Source organism: Arachis stenosperma, chromosome 4 (assembly GCF_014773155.1).
Source record: "Arachis stenosperma cultivar V10309 chromosome 4, arast.V10309.gnm1.PFL2, whole genome shotgun sequence".
Taxonomy (NCBI): Eukaryota; Viridiplantae; Streptophyta; class Magnoliopsida; order Fabales; family Fabaceae; genus Arachis; species Arachis stenosperma.
This window is the reverse complement of record NC_080380.1, coordinates 98,318,067-98,344,020: the sequence shown is the minus strand read 5'-3', so window position 1 is coordinate 98,344,020 and position 25,954 is coordinate 98,318,067. Positions and strand designations below refer to the sequence as shown.

The 25,954-nt window shown below is 35.6% G+C and overlaps 1 protein-coding gene across 1 annotated transcript; it reads right to left on the bottom strand.

Annotated features, from left to right (window-relative positions):
* Positions 1–17,677: 17,677 nt before the first annotated feature.
* Positions 17,678–25,286, bottom strand: LOC130976820 (uncharacterized). Its single transcript, XM_057901742.1, has 4 exons — positions 25,076–25,286; positions 22,112–24,553; positions 18,134–18,330; positions 17,678–18,053 (listed from the first exon to the last, which is right to left on the bottom strand). Exons 1-4 carry the CDS (start codon positions 25,079–25,081, stop codon positions 17,915–17,917), a joined length of 2,784 nt encoding a protein of 927 aa, XP_057757725.1. The 5' UTR covers positions 25,082–25,286; the 3' UTR covers positions 17,678–17,914.
* Positions 25,287–25,954: the final 668 nt, after the last annotated feature.

Below are 25,954 nucleotides of genomic sequence, written 5' to 3'. Positions count from 1 at the left end.
AATGGCTCCTAAGAGCTGGCAGAGCTAAAGACTCAGTTGGAAGAGCTTCTGAATAAGGTTCATTCGACCAAGTGTATCACCGTGGGGAGCGCCAGTTTATTGGTGAAGAAGAAAGATGGAGGGATGCGTTTGTGTGTGGATTACCGACAGTTAAATAAAGTGACAGTGAAGAACAGTACCCGCTGCCAAGGATAGACGATGGATCAATTGCAAGGAGCTGGAGTGTTTTCCAAGATTGATTTGAGATCCGGTTACCACCAGATAAGAGTGAAGGAAGATGATATCCCTAAGACTGCGTTTAGGACACGCTATGGACACTACGAGTTTGCGGTAATGTCCTTTGGGTTAACGAATGCACCTGCTGTTTTCATGGATTACATGAACAGAGTGTTTCGTCCCTTTTTGGACAAATTTGTGGTGGTTTTCATAGATGACATCTTAGTTTACTCTAAGACGGTAAAGGAGCATGAGGAACACTTGAGGATTGTACTGCAAATCTTAAAGGAGCGGAAGTTATACGCTAAGTTGTCAAAGTGCGAGTTCTGGAAGGAGGAAGTAAAGTTCTTAGGCCACGTGGTGAGTAAGGGAGGAATAGCTGTAGATCCTTCTAAAGTAGAAGCAGTGATGGAATGGGAAAGACCGACGACTGTGACGGAAGTCAGAAGCTTTTTGGGTTTAGCCGGATATTACCGGAGATTTATCGAAGGATTTTCCCGGATTGCGCTACCAATGACAAAGTTGACAAGGAAAGAAGTGTCGTTCGAGTGGACGTCGGAGTGCGAAGAAAGTTTTCAAACGTTAAAGCAGAGGTTAACTTCAGCACCTGTTCTAATCCTACCGGAACCGCGTGAACCGTTTGAGGTATATTGTGATGCTTCTTTGAAGGGTTTGGGTTGCGTGTTGATGCAACACTGGAATGTGGTGGCTTACGCATCGCATCAGCTGAGACCGCATGAGGTGAATTACCCCACTCATGACTTGGAATTAGCGGCAATTGTGTTTGCATTGAGATTTGGAGACACTTATACGGAGTAAGGTTTAGCGTCTTTTCTGATCATAAGAGTCTCAAGTACATCTTTGATCAGAAAGAGCTAAATATGCGCCAGAGAAGGTGGATGGAGTTGCTTAAAGATTATGATTTCGAGTTGAGTTATCACCCTGGAAAGGCGAACGTGGTAGCAGACGCTTTGAGTCGGAAATCTTTAACAATTGCTTGGATGAGAATCAAAGAAGAAAACTAGTGGATAAGTTTGTAGATCTTAAGCTGGATATTAGTGAAGTTGCCGGAAGAGCTTGTTTGAATCAGTTACAGATTTCAAGCACGTTTAATCAAAATACAAAGGGCTCAGCAAGATGAGCAGAAGTTTCAGCAATTGTTTCAACCAGTTGGTGATAAGAGACGCGAAGAGTTCACTAAGGATGATGAAGGGTTATGGAGATATAAGGGAAGGATTTGCATACCAGATGTTGGAGTTTGAGGCAAGACTTGCTGTTGGAGGCTCACAACAGTGGGTTTTCTATTCATCCCGGGAGCACGAAGATGTATTATGACTGAAGAAGATGTTCTGGTGGCCGGGGATGAAGAGTGATATAGCTACAGTGGTATCCAAATGTTTGACCTGCCAAAAAGTGAAGATAGAGCATCAAAAACCGTCAGGAATGCTACAACCACTTGAGATCCTCAGTGGAAGTGGGAAGGAATTGCAATGGATTTTGTTACCGGTTTACCGAGGACTAGGTCGGGGTTTGATGCGATTTGGGTGATCGTAGATCGCTTAACCAAATCCGCTCATTTTCTGCCTATCCGACTAAACTGTTCTATGGAGGAGTTGGCAAGATTATACATCAAGGAGATAGTGAGGTTGCATGGTGTGCCGTCAAGTATAGTATCGGACCGTGATCCCCGATTCACATCAAGGTTTTGGGGAGCTTTCCAAAGAGCTTTCGGTACAAAGCTATGTCTTAGTACGGCGTATCATCCACAAACAGATGGACAATCGGAAAGGACTATTCAAACATTGGAAGATATGCTGAGAGCATGTGTGTTGGATCAACCCGGGAGTTGGGATCGTTACATGCCATTGGTGGAGTTCGCATATAACAACAGCTTTCATGCAAGCATTGGGATGGCTCCGTATGAGGCTTTGTATGGACGGAAGTGTCAATCTCCACTTTGTTGGTATGAATGTGGAGAAGTAAGTGTTTTGGGTCCAGATTTGATAGCAGAGACTACTGAGAACATTAAGAAGATTCGTGCAAGGATTTTAACTGCCCAAAGTCGACAGAAGAGTTATGCGGATCAGAGAAGGAAACCCTTAGAGTTTGAAGTGGGAGAACATGTATTCCTTAGGGTTACACCAACAACTGGGATTGGAAGAGCAATCAAAACCAAGAAGTTGAACCCAAGATATATAGGACCGTTTGAGGTTTTGAAGAGATTCGGGCCGGTGGCATATCAAGTAGCTTTGCCACCTCATCTGTCTAACTTGCATGACGTATTCCACGTATCACAGCTCCGTAAATACACGTCGGATGCGGCTCATGTGTTGGAGCCTGAATCGGTCAAGTTGAAAGAGAACTTGACTCTCCAAGTGACACCAGTGAGGATCGATGACACTAGTATGAAGAAGCTGCGAGGAAAGGATGTCCCATTGGTTAAAGTTGCTTGGGAGCGAGCAGGAGTAGAAGAGCACACTTGGGAATTGGAGTCTGAGATGCGAAAAGATTATCCCGAGCTTTTCTCAGGTAATTCAAATTTTGAGGGCAAAATTTCTTATTTGGTGGGGAGAATGTAAGAACCGCAACTAATCAATCGGTTAATTAAGTGAATTAATTGCCCAAATTAGATTCCGAAAGGTTAGAGAGAGAATTTGAGGATTTAAAGGTGATTTTTGGACTCAGTGGGTCTTTCTGAGTCAGAAAATGTGCTTTCTACGAAAAACCGTGAAAAATTACGAACCGGAAATTGAACTGGTTGAACCGGTTCAAGTCTGCCTGGTACCACACGAGAAAAGTGAAAACCATCAAAAACCTTAGAAAAACATTAGAAATGGAAAACTGGGCTTTAATTTTAAAGATTTGGTCCGAAGTTAGGCCAAACGGGCTAAAAACGCTAACGGGTTGGACCGGGCCCAAGTTGGGCCCAAGCCCAACATATAAATACACTTAAATGAACCCATTTCAGCCACTTTCACCCTCATAACCTAAACACAACTGCAGCTGAAGTGAGGAGAGAGGTGAGAGCTTTCCACCATTGTTACTATTCACTTCAAACTTCCCAAGCTCATATCTTGAGCTACGGAGCTCCGATCGCCGCACCGTTTGCGGCTACGCGTTCCTTGTGAAGAGCTCTACAAAACCCACCCAAGAAACCCTCAAGGTAATCACGAAATCCTTCCAGTTTTGCTCTTCAAAATTTCGGGTTTTATTAGAGTTTTGGGTTAAATGGGTTTTTGTGATTTTGGATGTTTAGGTTTGCTTTAATCCTTACTTAGCTTTGGATTTGCGTTGTCAAATCTGTTGGGAAAGGTAAAAGCTCTTAAACCCTTGTGAGATTATGCTTATGTTGAACCCTAGGTTGATTTATGGTGATTTATATGTATATAGTTTGATTATTGTGGCTTTGGGAGCTTTTGGAACTTATTTGTGCTTGTTGGAGTGGATTTGAAAGCTTGGATTGTGGTTGGAAGCTTGTTGGTGCTCATTTTAAGTTTGGGTGCATAAAGGGAATCGGCCAAGGTATGGTTTCGGTTTCCTCTATGTAGTATATAATATTCATGGACACATAGGCTAGTGACCAATAGGATAGGTTGAATTAAAATGATGGTTGGTATACTAAATATTGATGAATTGATGAATGTTGAGTTGATTGTGATGAATTATAATGATATGATGATGTTGAATGATTGTATGGATTGGGAGTTGGTTCTTATAATGATTGTAGTGTTATGATTTATGAAATGGTGGGTTTGATAGTGATTTTGATCATAAGTGTTATATATTTGATGTTGGAATTGAGAATAATGAAATGAGAAGAAATGTGGTGAGGTTGATGTATTATGCTATAACAGGTACATTTTGATGAAAAATGGAGCTTTGGATGGTTTGGTATGATTTGGTATGGGTATGGTGAGATAGTGTGGTAATTGTGAAGTTTGAAAAAATTGAGTTTTTGGTAAACTTTGTTTGATCATAACTTTTGCCTCGGTTTTCAAAATTGATTGAAAATTGTTTAGAATTAAAGATCTTTGAAAATTCTTCGAATCAGTATAAGGTTTGTGAAAATTGGAATTTTGTAGAGAAAGTTACGATCATTCAAAGTTGGTGTTAAAAACCTAGTTTTGAGTATTAGAACATGGGATATAAATTAAGGGCTCTAGTACATGATCTTAAGGTAAATTAGAAAACGGAGGTCTAGGTTTCTGGCGTGCTGAGAATGGTTTGACGTTAGGTGAAGGATAATTGGTATATGAGATGAGGAATGATGGATCTATGTATACTGAAAATGCTTTTGAAAACCACTGAAATAATATTTTTACATGATATTTTGAGACGCTATGCGCCTGGCAGGGACGGTGGTTAATCCCGCCTGTCGAGGTAGCAGCGGCGGCGTAAGGACGGTGGTTAATCCCGCTTACGTTGAGATGTGAGGTCTGAGGCAAGAATATCCCGCTCGCATCCCTTCGGATCTATAGGGCGAGCAGGCGCCGGTACCTGGACAGTGATCCGGGCACTATATCTCGGGGGTTCCCATATAAGAAATCCGAAGGGCGACGTCTCCATGGAGATGTGTCGGGTTGGCAGTTGAACCGACAATGTGATATCACAGTCAGTAGGGCAGGCATTCATCATATGCATTTCCTATTTGCTTGTATGCTTTGTCTATTTGTAATGGTTTGCCTAATTGAATAACATGCTTACTTGCTATTTGAATTATTTGCCATATATGCTACTACTTGTGCTTTACTTGCTTTGAACATTATCTGTGTTTTCTGCTGGGATTGAGGAGATTCGGAAGGCGGTGGCGATGGAATCGCATGGAGGATCGGTTGGTGAAGGCTGTGGGACAGCGGTGTTTGGTTAGCATAGAAATTCCTTAAGATAGATAACCTGGTTTATTTAAGTCAAGTTGGTATATTATGCTTAAATGTTTTATAATGATTTAAGTTGAATCTTGTGATGGATATGAAGCTTAGGATTGCCTTTGGCGTCCCGGGGTCTTATATCCTATATCACTGGGAACTGTTACCATACTGAGAACCTCCGGTTCTCATACCATATTGTTGTTGTATTTTTCAGATGCAGGTCGCAACCCATCTCGGTGAGTTGCTTTGGTTGGTGACAGGAGCGGAGAATCTTGGGTCATTTTGAGTTTCTTTTGGTTTATTTTGTTTATACATCTCTCCTTTTGTATTTTGTTTTGCCTAGAGGCATGTATTTGAGAGAACAAAACTTGTATAAGCTGTTTTCACTGTATGGTTTTGTATATCAGTATATGGCTAGCCGGCTTAAACTCCGCGAGTCGTGACTAGTTCCCTATGATATTATATACTTATCTTTTGTTATATCTTCTCTGTTTCTTATGCCTTAAGCTAGTAGCTCCGTTAGTATGTTTGTGCTTCGAAATTCTATTTTTGAGCTATATCTTTCATCGGGCTTCTAGATTATACTATTCTTTCTATATATATATTATGTTTGAGTTTAGAACTGTCGTAATCTCTGATTAACCTTGGCTTTACGACGCGAGGTAAGGCTTAGGCTAATTAGGGTGTTACAGCAATGCATGATTGTCGACGTGAAGAAAATTATTAGTGAATACCTATTAGCTTCTTCTCTCGTTTTCTTCCGTTCCTTCCACTTCCTCTCCCAAATTCCATGATTTTTCATTTTCTTTTTGGTTAAATTATGATTACAATGGCTCTGTAATCTAGAACAGTGAATAATTTCGGATTATGATACCGGATTTTTTGTTTCAAGCACTTGCTCAAGTATTTTGTCAAAATAAAGAGGCCCCTGTTTCTGATACAGGGTTTTTAGTTTTTCAAACCTTTCTCCAATGCCCCATCCTTTTGTTTTTCAATTTATAATTGACTGGCTTTTGTTCATCCTTTTTTTGTTTATCAAGGATTGAGATTTGGGTGAACTGAAAACAGTCTCTAAAAAAATGGTGTTTTTTATTTTTGTTTTTTTATGTAACTATATGATTGTAGCTTTCAAATGCAAATTTGACTTCTTTTTTGGCCTCCAATTTTTACTGGTGAGGTTTAACTATAGTGAATGCATGATTGTTGAGTGACGATAGATATGAACATTGTGGTGGTTGTTCACTGTGATTGGTTAGTTTCATTGGTATAGCATTACTGAATATATATATGCAATGCTTTTTAAATCTAAAATTTCTTACAGATTTTTGTGATTGGAATGTGACAACTGATTTTTTATGTTGGTGAACAGATTAGTTGAAGCCCACATATTCATTTGCAGTAGATATAGAAAAGCTAAAAGTCAGCAGTAGAAAAAGATCTCTAGATATTTTTCAAGTTTGAAGACAATTTGAAATCAAATTCTTTGAATTAATGGCTTGAGATCATGCATAGAATATGCATCACTGTATATAATTCTATTTTAAGGTCTCTTGATGTTTTCAATGATTAGTTCTCAATTTTGCAGAATCGTCACGCATTTGAGAAGCCGGTAAAAATCTATAACTAAGGATTTGTATCATCTCAGCACGTCAATATAATAATATATTCAGCCAGTGGCACTCTACAGTTTTCAAGAGGTGGAAAAAGAAGTGTGTAAGGGATAGATATACCGTCTATCAATCTTATGTTGGAAATCATAACATTATTATAGCTTAGGAGATAGGTGTATAGCCTTAAACAGTTGCTTACTGGTTATTGAATCTCATTCCCTTAGGTTCTCATCTCGTTGGTGATTCCTTTGTATTTTAGTATATAAGATTTTGGGTTTGGGTTTGGCTTTGTATATAAGTTATAGGGATTACTCAAATGTCTTCCATGTCTGCTTTTATTCTGGCTCTCTCTTATTTGCTTTCCTTGCAGAGACTAGAAGGTCAAGATTTTGTATATACTTTTGCAGGGTCTTCCATGTAATTTTATTTCATGACTGGTTTTAATTTTCAATAGAAGCATATTATTGATTTCACTTTAATAGTAATATTAGTTTGCTCCCACTTGGACTTGGGTTCTTATCTATACGTTGTTGTTTTAGTATTTTTAATGGTGGTAATTATTATTGAGAAAATTGTTATAAAAGACTTATAAGAACATTTAATTATTAAAAAGAACATTTGATAAAAATAAAATTAAAAAATCTTTAATATTAACAAGGAGTCAAAGACTGACTGCCTACAATTACAAACCAACAAAACCAAATTCCAAGGAGTGGCTACAACAAATATAGGATCACACTGATGCTCTAAGAACATGAACATCAGAAGTAGACATGAAGAATATCTATCTTTAAGTTAATCAGTCAGTATGATACAAATGTTCAAGAGGACTAGTATTTTCAATGGATTGATCCCTTTAGAAGGCAACGCTGCAGTCGTCTACTCAGAGCCTCCAACTTCTCAAACATGTCACCCTTTCCCTTTTGTCAACTGTCTCGCCTTTCTTCTTTTTCTTCTTAATCTTGTTCTTGTTCTTCTTGAGCTTCTTTTCATCTTCTTTTGGCTCTAAACACTTTTCTTTCATGCTTCTATACTGTATTCTGAAATTGTTAATATCAATTATATCATTACGTACTCAAACTTTACAAATAAGCATGAGAAGCAACGACAATAGTCAACAGACCACATTGATATAGACTAACATTCAAATTAGAATCTCACTTCACTTACACATCATTTTCAATATTACCCTTAGTTTAATCAATAAAACAAAGAATAAGAAGAGAAACATATAAACATTGTGAGTGTATGCACGTGTGCACATGTCTGTATGCAATATACGTATACCTGAGGGAGGTTATCGACCCTTAAATCTGCACAAGATTCTTCATCATTACCTCCAAGAATATTTGCCCCAACTTTCTCTGTTTGAGCTTGTACATGAGAAACAATCTTCAATTTGATTATTTACCTTATCTTGAGGCTCCATTATTACTCTGAAAATGGAGGATGAAGGGGGAGATGGAGAACCACATTGCTGACGACCACTCGATGAGAGAAAAGAGAAGAGAGAAGAGAGAAGAGAGAAGAGGATACAGGGAAGAAAAACCTACGAACGATGCTGGGAGATAGATTGGACGGCAACGGCGACGGCTCGGCTGGACGCCAACGGTGAAGGCTGAGACCATCAGAGAGTAGAGTAGGTGGTGGTGAGTTAACAGGAAAAGAGATTAGGAATTAGGGTGACTTCGGAGTTTGTTCACCGTGTGGTGAGTTTGGGGATATGGCAGAATTTGGAATGTGATGAGTTGATGCCAGGGCATCTTGGCTAGTTTTACTAGCCATTTTTTGTATGCTTTACGTTGGTTTCATGCATTTTCTTAGGAAATAAGCAAGTATTTGGTTGAAAATGCAATCATACCATGATTCAAGCAAACATTGTGAATTTTGAAAGATTTCATGAGAATTATGCATGAATTGAATGATAAATTGGATGATACATGATCCCATGATTAAGAGCAAGACTTTGATGCACTTTGTTTGATTGATTTTAGGTAACAAGAAGCAGAGAAGAGCCACGTTAGTGGCTACATTAGTGCCACTAACGTGGCCATTAACGTGGAAGAAAAAGAGAAGCCCCAATGTTAGTGAGAAAGTTAGTGGCATTAACTTTGAAGAAGGAGAGCATGGAACGTTAGTGGTAAAAGTGAACGCCACTAACGTTTGTGAAGCAAAGAAGGCCTACGTTAGCTTCCACAATAACTACATTAACGTGGTAGTTAACGTAGAAGAAAAGAGAAACGCCAACGTTAGTGGAAAAAGTGAGTGCCACTAACGTTTGCGAAGCAAAAAAGACCCACGTTAATGGCCACGTTAACTACATTAACGTGGTAGTTAACGTGGAAGAAAAGGGAGATGCCAACATTAGTGGAAAAGGTGATCTCCACTAACATTTTCGAAGCAAAAAAGACCCACGTTAACGGCCACGTTAACTACATTAACGTGGTAGTTAACGTGGGCAAAAGTCTCACCTGGCAGCCTGCCCATGCCTTCTTCAAACAAGAATAACTTGAGCCACAAAGCTCCAAATGAGGTGATTTCAAAAGCATTGAAAAGTAGGATTCCAGAGCTTTCCAAGCATATATGGCACTACATGGCGGACACTAAATTTGAGGGAGAAAACCTGCCCCAAAAGTGCAAAGATGAACATAGTATCAACCTGTAGTAAGGCCAGCTGACCTCTTCACCTTCCAAGAAGTGTAACTCGAGCTGTAGAGCTCTAAATGATGCGTTTCCAAAAGCGTTGGAAAATAGACATACAGGGATTTTCAACAATATATAATAGTATGGGGTGGACATTAAGTTTAAGCTCTAGAATTTGGCAATATTAAACCCCTGATCGCTAGCGTTATTGTGACTCACGTTTTCCAGTAACGCTAGCGACTATGCCAGCGACCTTGTCCACTTCAAAGGAGCATAACTTGAGTTACAGAGGTCCAATTGAGGTGATTCTAGTTGTGTTAGAAATCTGACATTCAAAACTTTCCAAATATATATAATAGTCTATAGTGGGCATGAAATTGGAGCACAAACAAGAGGCATCTTTTAAGCCCCAAAAACACCAATTGATAACAAGTGCAACGTTAGCCACAATAACTTTGGCACTAACGCCAAACTTGTAGCATTAGTGTGGCTAACGGTAGCACTAACATTAGCACCTGGACCTCAATTTGATTCACTTCTCTTTCAAGGACCACCCAACCTCAAGGAAGCAAGCCCACAAGTGTCAACCAATCAAGGCCACAAGAAGCATCTAGAATAGGAATTTTCATTTAATTGTAATTTGCTTTTAATTTCATTTTGTAATTTAGGAGAGCCTATATAAAGGCCTTAGTTTGTACATTCAAAGTAAGCTGGACAGGCTGGAGATTGGGGATTGAAGAGGGGTCTTCGGACTCCCTCCCCTCACACACTTTTCCTTCTCTTTCTTATCTTTGTACTTTTCATTTATGAATTTGGAAGTTTCAATGTTAGTTTTAACCTTCATCTTTACTTTTCTGCACTTTCTTTCTTTTCTATTTTGGTAGAGCAATGATCAACTAACTCTTTTCATTGGGTTAGAGAGCTCTATTGTGATTCAATGGATCAATTGTAGTTCTTATTCTTCTTCTTCTTTCTTTTCTCTTGATTTTACTAGAGAGCTTTCGATCTTCATCCAATTGGGTAATTGTCTTGGAAAGAAAATTGCTCATACTTGGATTTCCTCGGAACCTTAGAAAAGGAACGAGGAAATCATGCTAGAAATGCTCTCTCACATTGGATTAGGTTGGGGGTTGGATGGATATTGTGACATTTAATCCTACCAATACTTTAATCTATGAATGTATGTGGTATAATCAGTGACCAAACTTCATCTCTTTCCATGAGCAATTAAATCAAGGAATTAGGAAATTGGTCAAGCTTAGAGAGATTGGATTGCCAAGGAATTGGGATCCAATCACTTAAGATTGCTAAGGAGATCAATGAATGCATTGATTGAGGAAGAGATGAGAATGAACTTGATCCGGAGGATTGCAATATCTCTTGATCCCAATGTTCATTTTATTTTTAGTTCTTACATTTATTTTTCTTGCCATTTTACTTTTCTGCACTTTATTGCTTTCTTTACTTTTATGCCATTTCTTGTTACTTATTACTCCAATATGATTCGTCTAACTAGGATAATCAATTAACCATTGATTGCTTAATCCGTTAATCTCTGTGGGATTCGACCTCACTCTTTTGTGAGTTATTACTTGACGACAATTCGGTATACTTGCCGAAGGGAAATTTGTTGAGAGACAAATTTTCATACATCATGAGTTTAGGGTTTTATTAATTGAATTTAAAAAATATTTATGGTCAATATAAAAAAAGTATTATTATTATTATTAAACTCTATGTGGGGTATATTTATAATTTATATTTTGTGTCTATTAGAAAAGCTTAAAAGATTTGAGTTTACTAAAGATGGACCCTCTTATAATGGTGGCTTTTTGCTGCTTCGCCTCTTCCTTCTCTCTCCTCTTTCGATTTTCTCCTTCATCCAAGTGAATGATTGAAAAACAAATTGGGATGAAAGGTTTTAGCTATGAGTTAGTTGTGACACAGGGAGAGAGGCCATAGATGAAGAATTGAAGAGAATGAAATTCATCAAAGGTAGTTTGAAAATTTTATTTAATTATTTAAGATTTGGATAATTTTACTTGCAAAATCTATTTTTTTTTTATATGTGCAAATGATAATTTCCATCTTTTATGGGTAGATATGTCAGCGTTTTCAACTTTCATGAGTATAAATGATAGTTTACTCTAATAATAATAATAATAATAATAAATAGTTAAATCTAATACGAAATTATTAATACATAGTTATCAGGTAGTGAAAATCTAAGATGTCTTAAAAGAGAAAGCTTGAGAGTTACATTGATTATGGTGCTCTCTGTGCAGAATTGTATCATATATGGTCTTTTATTCCTTTATTTCTTCTGCATCACTATTGGATTATGATGAAGTAATATTAGCTTCAATGTCTTTAATGTCTTCGCATAACTCCTTCACTTATTCTCTTTCACTACCAATAGTGTGTTGTATTCTCTTTCTTATTTCAATTAATGACCTCCTTTTTTTTCTATTTGTCAAATTTTTTATTGATTTTCAAATTTTGAATTTAACCACCATACATTATATATATTACTCTTACTTATTTATAACTCCTTGATTTTATTGTTCACTAAAGCTTTTTAGTTGTTTATCCCGTTTCTTATTTTTTCAATCCGTCATCGTGATGGTGGTGCAGGGCATTGTAGGCGTAGCACACCCTACAATTAAGATTTACTTTGTGATCATGTAATTCAGTGTCGACTGTTTAATTTGGAGCGCAGGTTATTTGGGCATATCTGATGCGCTATTGAATTTGAAGCATTAGATCAGAGTGACAAATAATCCAATAGCTTATATTTAATATATAAATAACTTATTAAAAATTATAATAAAAATAATAAATGTGTTAATATTTTAAAATTGCCCCATCATAAAATAAGAGAGAATCAGGAATGAAACCCTCGTTTTAGTTGGAGATTGTCGCTGGAAGGCTTTCCCTAGCAAAAAAACCCTTCGACAACGACAAAGAAGATCTCCGGCAACGATTCTTCCTCTCTCATCCTTGATTGGATGATTGTTGACGACGAAGAAAATGATTAGTGAATACCTATTATCTTCTTCTCTCGTTTTCTTCCATTCCTTCCACTTCCTCTCTCAAATTCCATGATTTTTCATTTTCTTTTTTGTTAAATTATGATTACGATGGCTCTGTAATCTAGAATGGTAAATAATTTTGGATTATGATACCGGATTTTTTGTTTCAAGCACTTGCTCAAGTGTTTCATCAAAATAAAGAGGCCCCTGTTCATGATACAGGGTTTTTAGTTTTTCAAACCTTTCTCCAATGCCCCATCCTTTTGTTTTTCAATTCATAATTGACTAGCTTGTGTTCATCCTTTTTTTGCTTATCAAGGTTTGAGATTTGGGTGAACTGAAAACAGTCTCTAGAAAAATGGTGTTTTCTATTTTTGTTTTTTTATGTAACTATGTGATTGTAGCTTTCAAATGCAAATTTGACTTTTTCTTTGGCCTCCAATTTTTTACTGGTGAGGTTTAACTATAGTGAATGCACGATTGTAGAGTGGCGATACATATGAACATTGTGGTGGTTGTTCACTGTGATTAGTTAGTTTCATTGGTATAGCATTACTAATGATCTTGAGAAAAGTTTATATGACAATATATTTTCTGCATATATATACGCAATACTTTTTAAATCTAAAATTTCTTACAAATTTTGGTGATTGGAATGTGACAACTGATTTTTTATGTTGGTGAACAGATTAGTTGAAGCCCATATATTCTCTTGTTGGAAGAGCATTTGCAGTAGATATAGAAAAGCTAAAAGTTAGTAGTAGAAAAAGATCTCTAGATATTACTCAAGTTTTAAAGGTGAAGACAATTTGAAATCAAATTCTTTGAATTAATGACTAGAGATCATGCATAGAATATGCATCACTGGATATAATTCTATTTGAAGGTCTGTTGACATTTTCAATGATTAGTTCTCAATTTTGCAGAATCGTGATGCATTCGAAAAGCCGGTAAAAATGTACAAGTGAGGATTTATATCATTTCAGCCGGTCAATATAATAATACATTCAGTCAGTGGCACTCTGCAGCTTTCAGGAGGTGGCAAAAGAAGTGTGTAGAGGATAGAGACTATCAATCTTATGTTGGAAATCATAACATTATTATAGCTTAGGAGATAGGTGTATAGCCTTAAACAGGTGCTTACTGGTTATTGAATCTCATTCCCTTAGGTTCTCATCTCGTTGGTGATTTCTTTGTATTTTAGTATATAAGATTTTGGGTTTGGCTTTGTATAGAACTTATAGGGATTACTCAAATGTCTTCCATGTCTGCTTCTATTTTGGCTCTCTCTTATTTGCTTTCCTTGGAGAGACTAGAAGGTCAGGATTTTGTATATGCTTTTGCAGGGTTTTCCATGTAATTTTATTTTATGACTGGTTTTAATTTTCAATAGAAGCATATTATTGATTTCACTTTAATAGTAATATTAGTTTGCTCCCACTTAGGCTCTCATCTACACGTTACTGTTTTAGTATTTTTAATGGTGGTAATTATTATTGAGAAAATTGTTTTAAGAGACTTATAAGAATATTTAATTATTAAAAAGAATATTTTATAAAAATCAAATTAAAAAATCGTTAATATTAACAAGGATTGACTGCCTACAATTACAAACCAACAAAACCAAATTCCAAGGGGTGGCTACAACAAATATAGGATCACACTGATGCTCTAAGAACATCAACATCAGAAGTAGACACGAAGAATATCTATCTATAAGTCAATCAGTCAGTATGATACAAATGTTCAAGAGGACTAGTGTTTTCAATGGGTTGATCCCTTTAGAAGGCAATGCTGCAGTCGTCTACTCAGAGCCTCCAACTTCTCAAACCTGTCACCCTTTCCCTTTTTGTCAGCTATCTCGCCTTTCTTCTTTTTCTTCTTCTTGATCTTGTTCTTGTTCTTCTTGAGCTTCTTTTCATCTTCTTTTGGCTCTGAACACTTTTCTTTCATGCTTCTATACTGTATTCTGAAATTGTTAACATCAATGATATCATTACGTACTCAAACTTTACAAATAAGCATGAGAAGCAACGACAACAAACCACATTGATATAAACTAACATCCAAATTAGAATCTCACTTCACTTACACATCATTTTCAATATTACCCTTAGTTTAATCAATAAAACCAAGAATAAGAAGAGAAACATATAAACATTGTGCGTGCATGCACGTGTGCACATGTCTGTATGCAATATACGTATACCTGAGGGAGGTTATCGACCCTTAAATCTGCACAAGGTTCTTCATCATTGCCTCCTAAAGAAGAACATTTGCCCCAACTTTCTCTGTTTGAGCTTGTACATGAGAAACAATCTTCAATTTGATTATTTACCTTATCCTGAGGCTCCATTGTTACTCTGAAAGTGGAGGATGAAGGGGGTGATGGAGAACCACGTCGCTGACGACCACTCGACGAGAGAAAAGAGAAGAGAGAAGAGAGAAGAGAGAAGAGAGAAGAAGAGACGGGGAGGGAAAGCCTACGAACAACGCTGGGAGATGGATTGGACAGCAACGGTGACAGCTCGGCTGAACGGCGACGGTGAAGGCTGAGACCAGCGGAGAGTAGAGTAGGTGGTGGTGAGTTAACAGGAAAAGGAATTAGGAATTAGGGTGACTTCGGAGTTTGTTTAGCGTGTGGTGAGTTTGGGGTGGGGCTGAATTTGGAATGGGATGAGTTTAGGATTTTATTAATTGAATTTAAAAAATATTTATGGTAAACATACAAAAATAATTATTATTATTAAATTTCATGTGGAGTATATTATAATTTATAAATTGTGTCTATTAAAAAAACTCAAAAGACTTGAGCTTACTAAAGATTGACCTATTTGATTACCCCAACTCTTAAAAAGTATTTGGGATGACACGGTGTAGCTCACAAGGAGAAAGCGCGCAATGGATTATCAGCTATATTAGTATTTGGTATATTCAAAAGATATCCCTTATAGTTCTATAAGCTTCTGGGTACATTCCTCTCTCCCAAATTCATAGTTTTTTTCTATTTTTGTAATTGGATTAATTTCAGATTTTGAACTTTTTTTTGTTTATTTTGTTTTTGTTTTTGTCTCATGTTATATGAATTCATATTTATAATGTTGAGGAAAACTCTTGAGTTTTTAACTTCTCAAATATGTCATTAAACTAATTTTGAGAAAAAAAAATAGGGGTGGATGGGAGTGTCTTTTCCAAGCATAACAATAGAAAAGATTTTTTGACTTTATCATGTTGCAAATTTTCTTCTTCAGTATATCTTTTAAATATATTTTATTTTTTAAATAATTTTGGCTAAATTTGATCAGAGCAATGAACTATTTCTGTTTGTTTTGAATACTAATTATTACGTATTTATAATCGACTCAATTATGCTTTGGGGATTTGTTGGGATTTAAGGTTTCGCACAACCAATTATTAATTTTTGAATTCTGAATTTCTGATCAATTGTGCTATTCATAATTTTTCAGGATCTTGAGAAAAGGATTCGGAAGGAAGTAAAAAGGAGACCGTGCTTAATGTCCGGGTTACTATTTTCACATGACCAACGTTTAGGCTGTATTTGTTTTCAGGGATAGGACACTGAGATAAGATAGGAATACGAAAATATAAAATTGTGTTTGACAAATAAGATATGGACAAAAATATTATGTCCAGGAATATTGAATTAGTGTATTTTATATCCATCCTGACGAGAAAGACGCAGAGACACTAACAATGAACAAAACTTATTTTTTATTTTTTTTATTATTTTTGTTAATTTTTTATAATTATATTTTTTTATAATTTTTTTCCTTATAACTGACAATTTCATCTCTTTAGAAGAGGTTTGGGTTACTCTTTTGCTTAATGATTTAGAAAGAATAATTAATATTGATCTTGTATTATAAGGATAATCGCTATTTGTGAGTCGAATTAGCTCTCATCCGGAGATATTTTGAATCGGCTTGTTTATATTTTAGATTATTTCTGCTATAAGAGAAGCTAGTCTTGAATCTTTAAATTTAATTCTTGATTTTGATTTTACGAAAAGCAATGAATGAATAGGTTAACTTTTTATTAAAATACTATAAATTTGATATGTGTGCATATTAGCATATTTATACCGTAAATGTTGAAAAGTCTCTTTATGATAATTATAGATAAGCACTCACTCAATATTTCATCATTTTAGGTATGTGTTCATGTATTTTTTGTTGCAATTTGTTTATGTAAACCATCAATTAATCATACATTCAAACGATATTCTTCAATGAGTTACAATGTATTATTATACAGTGAAATGTTAGAAATTTTTATTTTTGACCCGTTTTTTTTTTTCATTTTCTTATGTTTGATGTTCAAATCTATTGTATTACCTTAAAAATTGATTTGTCCAACTCGTACACATAAATATTTAAAGAGCATGTGTACGATTTAGGGTCAATTTGGACTCACTTTTGAAAAATAGTATTTAATTTTTTTTATCTTTTTAAAAAAGATTTTTTTTACAAACAAATTATTTTACATTTACATAGGCTTTTTAAAAGAAATTTTTAAGTATTAAAAGCGCCTTTTACTTCTATAAAAGCAAATAATTCGCTTTTTTAATAAAAATACTTTTTCTTAAAAGACGTATCCAAATAGATTTTAAATTGAATAAAAATACTTTATTTTTTTAAGAAAAAGTACCTTTTTAACTCAAAAAAGCCAATCCAAACTAGAACAACGAGAAATACTATATTATCTAATAAAAATAAATGTTGAAAACTGCTTTATGTATTTTAAAACCTGAATGACTAAAGTGTTCAATTTTAAAAATTTCAAGAAACTAATTTGGAGAATTACTCTAAAATAATAAAATACTATAAAATAACTATTTAAATTCATGTCATTTTCAGCAATTTATCTAAAATATAATTCAAACAATGAACTTATTTGAGTATTATTAACTTGCTAGAAAAAAAATTTTCAAAGAAAAATATTTTATTTTTATTTTTTAGTGTGTTTTGACAAAATTTTAGTAATAAAAAAAACCTTTTTTAAAAAACTATAATTTATATCTTTTATTTAAAAAAATATTTTTAACAAATAAATAAACAAATATAATTTTATATTATTGTATCCAAATATAATTGTTAAATAAAATATTTTTTCATTAGATATCTAAATCACTTGAATAAAAAAATTTCATAAAAACTCACCCAAATAAGCACAATATTTAGTTTACTATAATTTATTTTAATATAAAAATTATTAAATTATAAATCATATTAATATCAACTTATTTTTAATTAGAATCAAATTGTAAAATCAATTTTATGCATCAATCCAAACACATACTATATCATAAGTTATTACGTTTTCAAGTTCTTGGGGGAGGGGGGACCCATTGACCATTGATGATATATGAAAACCAAACATTTACTTTTAGGGGGGGGAACTAAAACAGGGGGGAAGGGATAATGACTTTTGTTATTAACAATAACACAACTGCAGCAGGTATACCTTAATGTGGCATTTTCATGAGTGATTCACATGTTAGAAATTACATTCTCCTCTGATATTTTCATTTCATCAAGCTCCTTATCATATCCCATCCATGGGTTTCATGAAGGAACTCCCAATAATGGTTTAACATGTGATCAGTGGGCGTTACTCGATCCCACTTTCCCGTACAAAATATAGCATAAGCATCAGCTGCGTACCTGATTGAAAGAGAACCAATATCAACAAAGGGAAGAATAATGGAATGCACTACCTGAATAAACAAGATGTGCCCACTTACTTTCCAACCCCATGCAATTGAGTTACATGAGTCCAATTTCCATTCAAGTACTCCTCAGAAAAGCGCTGTAACATTCTTGACCTTTTCTTTTGGAGACCTAGGCTCTTTATTATTTCTTCTATTTTCTCTTGCTCAACTTGAGTGCAAGATTTTGCATCCGGACATAAATTGAACAGGTCCAATATAACCGGTCCTGCCTGCAATGTGCAAAATAATACATGATTACATCAACTTTTTACATGGTCCAATATGATTAAATGTAATTCTATATGGCAGTAAACATATTTAGGAAAACAATTTTCAAAGACACCAGAACCACATCTAATACGCATCAGCTAAAGATTAAGCAGGCCTTATGAATGAAATGTTTGGACAAAGATACAAAGTGCATTGCTTATTATAAAGGAAAAGTCTAGGGGGCCAGCAGTTTTATTGAATTTTGGCCAGCATGTAACCAGCAGAGGAAGGTGAGTCATTGGATGAAATTTCACACCAATCTCACACCATCAAATCATCATTGATGGCTAGTTGATGGCTAACAATCACAAAAATTGCTGGCCCCCTAGCATTGCTCTATTATAAATTATAGCTCTGGTGTACAGGAAATCAAGGATATTTGCTAAACAGAGTATATAAAGCTTTAGCACATTATTACTAAGAAGATTTCGCCAAACTTTGAAACAAACTGAAGCCATATAATAAATTTGAGGGATAAGTACCATTTTGGTCCCTAAGGTTTGGGGTTTGTTGTTTTTTTAATTCAAAATCGTCCTCAATGTTAAAATTATTTTTAAAATCATCCTTTTGACTATTTTACCATTCCCTCACTAACCCTATCACCATCTCCATCACCCATTCTTTCTTCTTCTAATGTTCTTCTCACTCACATACATTCAGAAATCAGAAGAAAAGAAGAGAGAAGAAGAGAGCGTGAATGAGAGGAGGAGGAGGAGGAGGAGGAGGAGGAAGAAGAAGAAGAGAGGAGAAGGGATGGCGCCGGTGGAATTGATTGTCGCCGTGCCCATTGACACAGCAATCAGAGAGAGAGAGCAAGAGAAAAGGCGGCTTTGGTTCTAGATTTCCTCTTCTTCCCTTTTCAACAGCAGTTTCGGAGAATCAGGGCAACGACCATGACGATTTCAGCAGCAGTGGTTTCCTCTTCTTCCCTTTTTCGACAGCGATTTCGGAGAACCAGAGCAACAACCACGACGATTTCAGCAGCAGTGGTAGCGGCGATTTCAGCAGCTCTTTCTAGTGACCCAACCAGTGGCAGTGGCAGTGGCAGCGGATTCCATCACCGCCACTGCCCAACTCTCCATTTCTCCTTCTTCTTCTTCCTCCGTCACTCTCTCTCTCTTGTCTCTCTCTGTACTAATTTTTTCTTTCTTTCTTTCTTTCAAAAAAAAAATGACCGCTGTGTTGTTGTTGTTAAATTTAAAAGATTAGGTTGCAATAGATTATGTTGTTCTTGAATTTGGATGTTGTGCTGTTGTTGATAATGGATGAAATAGATAGATGTTTGAATTTGAATGCTATATTGTTGCTGTGTTCTTGAATTTGAGTGCTGGTATGTGGTGGAGTAAAGGGGCGTTGGTATTGGTGATGGTAAGGGTGGTAGTAGATGATCAGATTGGAGTTAGAACAAAGAAGAGGCATTTTTGTCTGAAAATTGTTAAAAGGATGATTTTAATTCGAAATGCAACATTGAGGACGATTTTGAATTAAAATTAGAATTTGAATTAGAAAAAATATTAAAGACGATTTTGATTTTAACCGCAAACTTTAGGGACCAAAACAATACATATCCCTAAATTTGATATATTTACAATAATATATCATGGAGACAAAGTGTTTCTCTTGTGATAGGCATAACATTCCAAAGCTGGAGCATATCACTAATGTTGACAAAAAAGAAGAAAGAACTAAGAGGCAATTAATTACATCAGCATTAATAAGAACTAAAACCATTAAGTCATCCTTAGATGTCCATTGGAAGAGACAATTCTACCACTTAGCACAAGAACTGGAGAGAATAAAACAGCAACTGCTTATATCTCATTTCAATCTCAGATTGAATACAGCATTCTTTTCCAAGAATTAATAGGTAGTATACCTAAATAAACAGTTTGGAAAGCCAAAAACAAAAACTATTCCATCAATTTTCTAGAACCCACACATTACCCGAGTGCATGAACAAAAAGGACAAATGAATAAATATGCCGGTAATGTTCGTAGTTATCATTTAAATAACTTCTTTTGGTGATCTATGCTCACTAGTTTATGATTTAATCTCATCTGTGTGATAAGAACCTAGTATCAGATGAAGAAGAAAATGGAAGCATCTGTGTGTTTGTATTACTCTAGAATAAAAAGTTGCTAGGTATTAAAGAGTTCCAAATCGAATTCTAAGATATTCCCCTCAATATCTCTCCCCTTACCTATACAGTCATCCACCTTCCCTTGAAAGCTAAACATTCTCTCTCCAGTTAGTTACAAAACCCATCCCAACTTACACTTAATTACAATTAAGGCCCCTTTGACACCATTCCACTTTCTTCTCTTTCTAACAGGTTCCTAACAGTAAAATACTCTCAAATGGGAGAACATTAGTTGCAACTTGCAAATGGGAATTACTACCAATACTAATATTTGGGGTCCTAACATGATGCCAACACTTTGGTGGACACATCAGATTAAAAGATAGACACATACAAAGTCCTCTCTCTTCCAAATTGAGTGATAGACACATACAAAGATAGTCCTATCTTTTCCAAATTGAGTGACATTTAAGTTTCTCTTTTAGGGACTAAAGAGAGAACTTCCATCATGATGAATGTTTGCATTAAACACCCAAATGAAGACAGAGTTAATTTGGAAGAAAAGAGAGTTGTGGGCGAAAACAGAGAGGAACCAGCTGTTGCGACAAATAGGACAGCTGTAAAAGTTAGTGGGAAGAGCATGGATGAGGGGTGAATTTGGTTATAGGGGAGAGAATCGCCAATGTATTTAAGAGAGGACTCTAAGAGAGTGGAAGCCATTGTAATGCTACCTTGTTCTCTATTTGTCTGCATTTCTTACTTACATTAATACACTCACATAGAATGGAATGGTACCGCCATGAAACCTTCCAGCTCCTCTGTTCCTTCATTCTCTCTTCTACTCTCTTCTCTATACTTCTATCTTATACACTCTGATTCTCATGTTCTGCTACTTCTATCTTATTATCTAGTCTGTTTGCTGTGGTATCAGGTTCTTACAGTCTGAAAGAAGAGAGAGGGAGAGAAACCACTTTGAAATCCACCTCTACTCAAGAACTCAAGACAATCGCACCTTACGTTCTTCCCATCTGGGTATAGATATTGCAACTTTCAAGCTCCTGTATTTAATGTTTTCACTTAAGACTGTTTACATGTTTATAAACATACTTTTAGTATCTCTCAGAAGAATATCTACTTCTCTTAGCTCTTAATAGTTAGGCCCAAATTTATACCGCCCTTAAAGCATAGCAACAAATGGCATGGCTAAAAACCACTGCAAGGAGTATGTGATTGAAAAACAGACTTCTTCCTACATATAATATTCTTGCTAATATGAAAAACGCAATAGCTCGATTTATGCCCATGAATCTTTTTTTTTGTGTAAAGAATATTCATTAGGATGAGGAGAAGGATAATACAAAATTGGGAATAAGAGTTTCCCTGTACAAAAGCAAAGCAAAGCAACCAAAACAAAAAAAAAACAAAAAAAAAAAACAAAAAAAAAAGAAGAGGAAGAAGAACTACAAAAGCATCGGATTCCAGTTTCTCAACATGTTTGAGAGGGAAGTTCCCCTATGAAGATCATAAGCTTCACACCAAATATATGCCAAGGAAAATATTTATACATTCACAAACAATAGGGACTAATTAGGGAAGTAATAATGCAAAGAATCAGAGCCTCCACCTGGTATTATATAAGTAGAAAATTATAAGAATGTACCTGTCCACCAGTAGTACGGTTCAAAAGCATGCATATAACCAACACCCTCCAAGGATCATAAGCATGAGGCTCTTGAAGGAGATTGAAGGGCGAACGTGGTGGTTTCCATATATTATCAGGAGTTCTTTTTTTGTATGCCTCGTCCTTCTTCTCTTCAGCTGAAAGTTGCTTATTAATTATGTTACACTTTTTCCGCCCTTTCTTAGCCTTGTCAACTTGTTCACATCCTACTAACCACTGGTTCTGAAAGTAAGGGGAAACCTTTATATCTGCATCTTGCAATGCTTTTGGTCTTTTACTTTTTCTCTTCTTGGGGAGAATTTTAACCGTTCCAACTTCATTTTTACTTTCTTGTAGTCCAGCCTCAAATAAGTTTCCAGAAGCAGCAGTTAAGGCAACAGAACCCAGATGGCTTTCATGTTTGCCCCGTTGTTTATGCTTCCTCATGTTATGAGTTTCCTGAGATATATCATCCATTATGTTTTGAGAGGTATGTAAAGCAATAACTTCAGACTTGCCTTCATCATTCAAGGTTTTAACATTATTCTTCTTCCCACTAGCATTATGAAAATATGGGGAGACATATATAACAGCACCATTGACTAAAATTTTCCTAACCTTAGGCACTTTCTTCTTATAATTGATATTACTAATTTCGATCTTATTTCCATTCTCTTGCAGCTTATCTGCAATGGTTTTCTTCTTCTCTTTGGATTTAATCTTTCCATTTAGATCCTCCAGCAGCATATCTTGGGGGAAGCTTCCACCAGAACCTGAGAAAGCAATAGATCCAATCTCACCACTATAACATGATTCATCATCAGCCTTCCACTCATTGCCACTTTGAAAGAAAGGGGAAACCTTTCTAGTATGAGCATGCTGTAACATAGTATGCTTCTTAGAAGGTTTCTTCACTTTGGGTTTGATCCTTTTTGCAATAATATGTTCATTGTCTTGTATAATGACTCCACAAGCACCTGAAGCAACAGAATCAAATTTACCTTCGTGGTCAAGTGATTCTACACTAACAGTCTTCTTCTCATTGTCATTAAGAAAGTAAGGAGAAACCTTCCGGATCTCATCCTGTTCAACATCAGTTCGCTGATTCACAGACTTTCTCCTCTTCCTAGATTTAATTGCAACCCCATCTTTATTTGAACAAGGGAAAACAGGTATAACAGCATCATGGGCTATAATTTTCTGATCAAACATTTTCTTCTTCGGTGAAACACCACTTGTCTCAGCAGCGCTTCTGTTCTCATGCAGCTTATCTGCGGTGGCTGTTTGCTTCTTTTTGGATTTAATATTTCCATTCTGAGTCAAATTATCTTCAAGGAAGCACCCATTGGTATATAAAGAAACGGATCTAGTCTCACAGTCATGCCAATGTGATTTGGAATCAAGCTTCTCACTGTTAATTTGAAAGAAAGGGGATACCCTTTGAATTTGATGTTCCTCCACAGGCTCATGCTTCTTCGATTTGATCATGCTATTTACAAGTATATCTTCATTATCACCCAAATTGTCTAGTAAGATGTCTCCATGGGTACCCACTGAAGGGACAAGATGAAAATCATGTTTCTTGTCAGCCACTTCCTCATAAACTGTTTTCTTCATATTGTTATTCTGAAAGTATGGAGAAACCCTTCGAACCTCAGAATGCTCCTTGGAAATTTCTTCATACTTGGGCTTTCTCCTCCCTTTGGGCCTAACCGCAATGCTTGCAACATCTTTTCCACTTTCTCGCTGTTCATTTTCAGAGAAGTCTCTAGAAGTTGCAGTCAGAGCAACAGAATCATCACAACTTTCAAATCCCAGTTGTTTAATCTTCTTCCCACCATCATTATGAAAGTATGGGGAGACATATCTAAAAGTAGCAAGTGGTCTTCCTTTCTTAGCGTCGGCCTCTTCGGCATCATTCCCACTATCTTGCATCTTCCCGTCACCAGCTCTCTTCTTTTTTTTCTTCTCAAATTTAACATTTCCAGCTTCAACTTCACTTCCAATCTCCTGTAGCGGCTTATCCTTAAGGAAGCTTATACCCGAATCTGGCAATGCAATGGATCCAACCTCAGTGTCATAATCTATTAAATCAGCATCAACATTCTCGTTATTGCTTTGAAAGAGAGGAAGAACCATGCTATCTTCCACCAACGCATTCTTCTTAGTGTATCTCTTCCGTTTGGCTTTTCTGCTTCCTGTTGCAACTTCCTCTCCATACTTTGGAGTTGCACTTATCCATGTGGCTGATTCAAACTCTCTTTTGGGTTTGGTCTCTCCAGTTCCAATTTCATTGCCACTCCTTTGGATGTAATCTTCAACTGGTGTCGTCCCCTTGGAATCCACTACTCTCTTCTTCCAATTGGACTTCACCTCAGTAATCACATCTCCTTCTTTCTGTTTCGGGGCAGGCAATGCAAGAATGTATCCATGCTCCATTCTCTAGCAATGAAAAAAGCAATTATTTTTATTTAATGAGCAATGCCACATAGCCAGCAAATATTATCATTTTTTGCCAGTACTTAACCAGTAATAATTTACACCTATATTGATAGGAATTTCGCACACAAAAAGCATAAAATTTGTACTATATTTATCAGAGTTTGCATACATGAACTAATACCGTTTGCACCCACATTTTTTCTGAGGTTGAACACATGAATTAGTAAATTTATTTGTTAAAGGCAATTTAATGTTTGTGGTGGTCAAGTGAGAGCCAAAATACTAAAAATTGCTGCCTCCAAGAATTTTCCTTTTTCAATATGTTTTTGTCATTACTTAAAAAAAGGCCAAATCTTCGTGTATTTTTTTATCATTACTAAACTCGCCCGGACACGGCGTTTGCAAACCCCAGTAATTCTTATTAAACTAATTAAGTCCCTATTTGCAATCAATGTAAGTCAAGGAATTGAAATCAGAGTTGGTAATGGAACTGAGCTCTAACCTCAAAATTGTAATACATACCTTCATCAACAACGGCAAGCCCTACACTCAAGTGGTCGATTCCCTCCCCTTACGCTGCAGGCACGTGACAGAATAAGCGGCGAGTGTGACGCATGTTGAAAAAGAGGGGAAGAGGCAGATATGAAGGAGAACAAAAGCGATGATCAAAGCCAGAAAGCCAGAGAGAGTTCTTGACTATACCAACTTACCAAGCTCTTTCTTTTCTTTTAGGAAGAAGCTAAATCGCTTTAATTTTTTTTTAGAAAAAACCTAAAGGCTTAATTTTTATTTTTATGAAATTGATTAATTATTTTATTAATAATTTTTGTATGGGCAATTTTATAGTGTCTATGAGTTTTTGTCTAAATTTTGTCAAATTTACTTTTTGTAGTAAGTTTTGATTAAAAATTATTTATTCTTATATCTTTTAAATTAAATAATAACTTTTAATCTATTTTAGCAATCTTTAGGCACCATAGCATTTACCTGTCTGTATTAATAATATAAGTCTACATAATATATTAAATTATTAATTTCTTCGTTAAAAATTAACTAAGATTGATAAAAAAATTGTTACATATTTTGTTATCTTTAAAAGATAATTGTCAATATCGTTTAATTTTATATTTTTTATTTTTTTAATATATTAACTAAATTTAGAATGTAAAACTAAGGAATATTAGTGATTTTTAAATTATTTTTACCTACAAAAATTAAATAGAAAATATATTAGTAATTAACGTGTCACATAAATATGTTCTGAGGAGAGATTATTAACATAAGGATTAATCAGTCCCACGAAGTTAAATATTAAGAGCGAAAAAGAATATTTTTTTGTGGAAGGCCCCGGGTATTCATCCTAATTTTTTCATCAGCACCAAATAAAATATTTCAACATGA

Bases quoted from the DNA above. Each gene is read 5' to 3' on its own strand.
- LOC130976820 (XM_057901742.1), bottom strand. The intron at 18,331-22,111 runs GTACATTCTTAT...TGCACATTGCAG, and splicing joins ACCGTACTACTGGTGGACAG to GCAGGACCGGTTATATTGGA. The intron at 18,054-18,133 runs GTAAGTGGGCAC...TCTTTCAATCAG, and splicing joins CAATTGCATGGGGTTGGAAA to GTACGCAGCTGATGCTTATG.